Source organism: Colias eurytheme, chromosome 2, assembly GCF_061535395.1.
Source record: "Colias eurytheme isolate Ceu_HAF_F1 chromosome 2, ilColEury1 Martin Lab GWU primary, whole genome shotgun sequence".
Classification (NCBI taxonomy): Eukaryota; Metazoa; Arthropoda; class Insecta; order Lepidoptera; family Pieridae; genus Colias; species Colias eurytheme.
The window spans coordinates 12,848,958-12,854,957 of record NC_142981.1 but is presented as its reverse complement, the minus strand read 5'-3'; the positions used below and the strand labels follow the sequence as shown (position 1 = coordinate 12,854,957).

Sequence of the window (6,000 nt, the reverse complement as noted above, 5' to 3'; positions counted from 1 at the left end):
AAAAATTAATTCATCACCTTAACTTGACAGATGTTTTTCAAACAATACACACTTGAAACTCCATTGAAAGTTCATGCGACCCCTTAAATAGATGGGCTTCTGTGGGGCCCCATTAACATCAACACTGGGCCCCAAAGTAGACTATATTTATGTGTACGTGAAAGATTTTTATACACGAGACCTTAAACTTTATGTTCCTATATGAAAAATACTATTAGTTCCTTTATTTATAAACCTAGTAAATAATGTGATGAATGAAACGTAATGAATAGACAAATTGAACGATCATGAGTAATACCATGAAAATGTATTGGGGCGTTATTCGGCCATAAGTCATATCTATCATTAAATAATATATTACACACACGGTTTCGATAAATTTTATCTATGACACTTTGACTTAATACCACATAAATTAATAATCACGTTCCTGTAATTTATCATTTGATCGATAGTAGGTACCTCATTTCGATGTATACCAAAGCAGTACGCAATTTATGGCATATTAATTAAAATTTGTCCACCTTAAAGTGTTTTATACCCATTTTGAACTATTAAATACTTACTCATTTTGACGATGGTACTTCACTGAGTCTCTAAAAATAATAAAAAATATATATTTATGCTTATATTGTCGCTTCCTGTTATTTTTTTGTGTTAGAGCTTCGCTGAAGATGGTAAAAAGGGCAATTCTGAATTTCTACACAAATTGTTATCAGTATGCTATAGCGTAACTTTAAAAATATTACATTATTATTCATTTGTGATGAGAAAAAAAAAATAATTATTATTTTTAACAAGAAAAAATAAATAAATTTAATAATTATTTAACAAGTAAATCTAAATAGATAATGTGCGGCCTGTTATCTTGAGCCCTAAATTAATTATTCCAGTACGTCCCTGTAAACCAAACACTTCCTTTAAAATGCGTAAGTGGTGATGCTTAGTGAACACTTCCTCTACTGAGCTTAGAACTATTAACTATTGTTTACATGTGACGCCTCCCCTTACTTTTGAATAGGAAGGTTTCATTATCTTAAGTAATTTCCTACTGGAAGAATTAGGTATTGAAATAGAACAAAAAATATAACATTTTAAAACTAAGGTATGTGAAAATGGAAGTACGATTTTTAATTTTTATGTGTTTAGACTAGCTATCTGTGCTCATTCTTATATTTATTATTCTGCATGTCTTCGTATTTTGTTTATGAAAATCAATTGGCTAACTTTATAGGAGTCTTTAGTAGGAAAACGGATAAACGGATCATTTGGACCCGACTTGGCACATCACAGCGTCTGGAAGTGCAATTGGAAATGTTATTTATTCATAAGGTTACAGAGTTCACTTCTGCATGAGGCTGACATCTTAAATAGTCCCGGAAACGCAAGGAAATATAGGAAACTGTAGTTTCAACTAAAAAAAATCCGTGCCGCAGTAGAAACTATTTGTAGAATTTGAATTATCTTGCAACTATGTATATATTCATAAAGAGTATTTTAGGTTTTTTTTTTATCAAAATAACACAAAACTAGTGACTGAATCTAATTATAATTTAAACAAGAAACGTAGAGACTAGAGTCGTATAAAAAAGCACTATAATATTTTTTTAACAGTAAAAATAACAAAGCTCTTACAAAGTTGACTCATATTGTTTCAAAGGAATTGAGTATGTACATAAAAGCTAGAATACTAACTATAAGTAACAAGCTAGGTGTGTGGTCTAACCGCAAGTAGCACCGTGGTATGTAAACTGTTAAAGCTTTGAAAAGATATTATTTACTGTGTTTTTAACAATAGTTGGTAAAACTGTAGACTTGCATTTTTAGCAAATTTTTGACGACTTGAATCAGTTAAAACATTTTTTGCAATATAAAGATCACATTAAAAAGTATAAGCTTTCGTAAAAATTCAGGGTTATTTTTTTACAAAATTTTATAGGAAAAAGATTAATTGGTACAATAAAAAACGTTCTGAATGAACATAGTTCTTGAAAATCATTACAAATCAAGATTTTTCGCCTTATTAGTATTCCAAAGATAATATTTTGTTGTATTTTTTGGAAAAGTCAGAACTATAATTAGCTAGAGCTACAACTGGTTAAAATGTTTATTAAAATACTTTTAATAACTACGTAACGTAAGTATTATTATTATTAGCCTTTGTTCGGACTTTACATATGTATGTAGTTATATATGCTCGGTTTGATCCATTTTTGTGTGTCCGTTTGCCAGTTGGCAAAGGCCTCCTCCAATCTCTTCCATTCGGGTCTCACTAAGGCCACTCTACCCCAGGTTGTACCCGCTACCTGTCTGATGTCGTCCTCCCATCTTTTTTGGGGTCTCCCTCTCTTTCTCTTTAACGTAAGTATAATCCATACTAAAAATATGCTCTACATTTCAGCCTGTCCATTACTTAGTATAGAATATATTTCAACGAACCTGTCAAACCGCAAGCATTTCACTGCACTTTATTTTTGTCCCATGATAGAATTTCTTTAGATTGATTTGTGGTTAACGACACGTCAGACGACTGGTGTCATGTCATACTACATTATCATAATTTATAAAAGTTTGACCAATCATCACGTAGTAATTTGACACTGTTCGATTTAAAACGCGTTAAATAACCTATGACTTCGTTACGAAGTCACTACCTATAGAGTAGATTAAAATGGTCAAAATCTTTTTATTTTGTTAAATTCGCTGTCAAACATTTTCTTACTATTTTTATTGAACGTGTTCACGTCGGGATAAAAACAAGACAACACATCTGAACTGACATTGAGACGTATAATTTGTTACATTTCTCTCTTTTAAAAGTTAATCTAAATAAGTCAATCGTTTCACATCTTCTTGCCATGAAGAGAAAAAAAGTCAACCGTTAATTCGAACTGCTAGTTATTAAAAACACCGCTAGAGGCGCTAGTGGAGCTATATTGAGTCATTATGATTTTAATTGCATGTCAGCGTCGGAGGAGGGCGGTCGGAGGCAGGACCCCCGGCAGCGTGCCGTTACTCCTTGATTGATACATATAATTACGTTTTGTTGTTGAAATTCACGAAATTATGTGTAATTTTTTAATGGGTCGATTTTGTAGAACATGAGATTTTAAATTTGGGCGGGTTTTTTTACTATCGACAAAATTTTGGGTACAATATATCTTATACTTTTTAAAAATGTACACAGTTTTAGTATATTATTATAATTAAATAGGTATATTATATTTGCCTTATTTCGATAACAATTCATTAGAATGTTCTTTAATTCGGACAAAGTCGCGGGCATCAGCTAGTCAATAACAACCATAATATTCCTTTTATTACTGCATACAAAACCACATTTCATTAACTTTAATCACTATTCCCCTACACAAAAGTCCAATAAAACCCTTTGGTATAAGAAAAATAAAAATAAAGACAAAAACAACAGATGGTCCTTTATGAGTTATCGCCCACCTGCTTCCGACTTACATACAACCAGATTTGTTCTACACTCTTTAAATCGCTTTTTAACCGACTTAAAAAAATGAGGTTTCAATTACACACGTTTGTTAACAAGAACTGCATATAAATATGCATTAATGGTGATAATCTACATAAGTGACTAAAATGTTGTATAGAAACAAAATAAATTTTATGTTTGTCAGTTTATCCATGAATTTCTCTATTTTTAACCGACTTCAAAAAAGGAGGAGGTTATCAATTCGGCCGGTATGGTTTTTTTTTTCTTTTTTTTATGTATGTACATTGTACACCGATTACTCTGAGTTTTCTGAACCGATTTACGTGATTCTTTTTTTGTTATGTTTAGTTTAATGTACCTAAAAGTCCTAGCATTATTGTTATAAGATATATCTTCTTAACACTTTAGTTTATATTCGTTTTGTCATATTATACTAATTCTACTTAATATCTCTTCATGTTTACATACGTTTACCTACTCATTTAGAAGCTGAGTTTTGCATCTAGGAAATGCTAAAAAATATATAAGTGCTAAATTAATCTCATTCAAATTCAATATAAACTCCCGACACTTATTCTATATGTAGCCACTTCAATGCCTAGGTGAACCAATAATGGAAGTAATAAATACAATTAGCTTTCCTGCGAGCCATCCGCAGTGTTCTGGATCATAAAGTTTAATATTTATACGTCCTTATTGCACGTATAAAGGTGCATCTTCACTTAGGGATATCTGCTCCAATTCAAATAACTGTACAGTATGGTGTTATATTGCCTGTGACTGTACTTAACGTGATAGAGTCATAGATGTTAGGGAGACTGTGCAAATGTAGCTTTGTTTGAATTTGGGTATCGCTAGATCAAAAATTATTTGTGTACTGTGATATATGTAAAACAAAATAATTAAGAGGTAACCTATACATCTAAACTGCATAAGCGATCCCCATAGAAAATATGAATATAGAGTGAATTGAATGCTTTAAAATATAACTATGTAACCAAATTCACTAAATAACTGTGGTCATATCAATTGTAATTCGTGATTATAATTAATTATAATATCATTTAATTATCTCTTTGGTACAGCAGTTTATGAGTAAGAGTAGAGCTGAAAAGCTGTTGAATTAATTCCTGGTGAAGACTAACAAAAAATGACCAGGCATGACGGAAAGCAAGAGGCTGATCATTTAGTTTTCTGAAAAGGAAATCGATCAGTGAAACAGATGTATGCAGTATGATGTACCTATCTACAACACCACACAAGAGAACACAGGTCTTCACTCTACATACATAGCTATAATAGTTTCAACACTAACACCTACAACGATAAAAAATTTTGATATTGTTCTATGTTCATGTTTCCAACAATCATTTCCATCACCAGGCCGCGCGCTCCTCGACCGGCTCAGCAGCACCACCCTCAGCGAGACAGCAGTGGCCAGCGAGGGCCTGCTGCCCGCGCCGGTAGATGTCGCCCCCTACTGCAGTGTGGTGGCCAACGGGACCTGCGGGGAGCGGGGCGAGGAGGAGTTCTGTAGGGAGACGCCGGGCAAGTGAGTAGCGCCATCTAGTTGAGAAAAGATGTACTGTGCAATTAGGAAAAAAATGCAAAATTTTCAAGATGCATTAGGATTTGTGAATTGCTACAATTGGCAATAACTAGTTGTAAAATGACATAATATCTACCATGGAAATTAAGGATTTTAATTTAATAAGAAAGCTTCGAAACTAAACATATAGGTATTTTGGCGGAAAGAGAGCCAAGTTACTTTAAGCCCGGAAATTCCTATATAGTACACTTTTACTAAAGTTAGTTTTGTTACCATTCAAATATCACTAAGGCTTTCTATTCATAGCATATTTTAATTTTATTTTACAATACAATACAAAATCTTTTTTGTATTGTATTGTATGGTATTGTATTTTAAGTTTTAGCTATAATCAAAGGTATAACGGTATAATAAAATACGTATAAGGTTTCTTTAATTCATTCTGCTACCATATAGACGCGGAATAGCATGTGACGTATGCGAGGGCCTCGAAGGATCTGCCTCTCGGCAGCATCCAGCATCACTGGCCATCGATGGAGACCCTGCGACCTGGTGGCAGACTCCCACCCTGGCTGCTGGCGAGGAGTACCGGCATGTGGAGCTGGTAGCTACTTTGCCTGATGTAAGTACAAATGTCAGTCAAATTTAAAGATTATTATAGGCAGTGAGGCTTCGTCTTCACCTGCTCTATTACTTGCAATAGAAAAAACAATGTGTTTTATCGTTGAGGTAATTTTTTAGAAAATTCAAATTTATTTCCATCATAACCTATTGCCAGCTCAGACGCTAGATAGAGTTATTTGTAACTCTATATTTTACATGAAATTTGTTTTTGTGAATCCTTTTGCTTGGTTACTTACATCTTAATGGTTTATTTCAAATGCTCATAAAGCGAGGTGGGCTTTTAATTTTCGCATCTATAATCTGTAATCACATAATTAAATTAGCATACAACTCGTTGAAATTCGAAACAAATTAGTATTAAGTA

The 6,000-nt window shown here is 33.0% G+C and overlaps 1 protein-coding gene across 1 annotated transcript in view; it reads left to right on the top strand.

Moving 5' to 3' along the window:
* Positions 1-925: 925 nt before the first annotated feature.
* Positions 926-6,000, top strand: part of wb (wing blister) — a 145,346-nt gene continuing 140,271 nt past the window's right edge. Inside the window, exons 1-3 of the mRNA XM_090109713.1 lie at positions 926-929; positions 4,847-5,015; positions 5,469-5,634. Coding sequence (XP_089965839.1) covers positions 926-929; positions 4,847-5,015; positions 5,469-5,634 — 339 coding nt within the window. The remainder of the gene's footprint in view (positions 930-4,846; positions 5,016-5,468; positions 5,635-6,000) is intronic.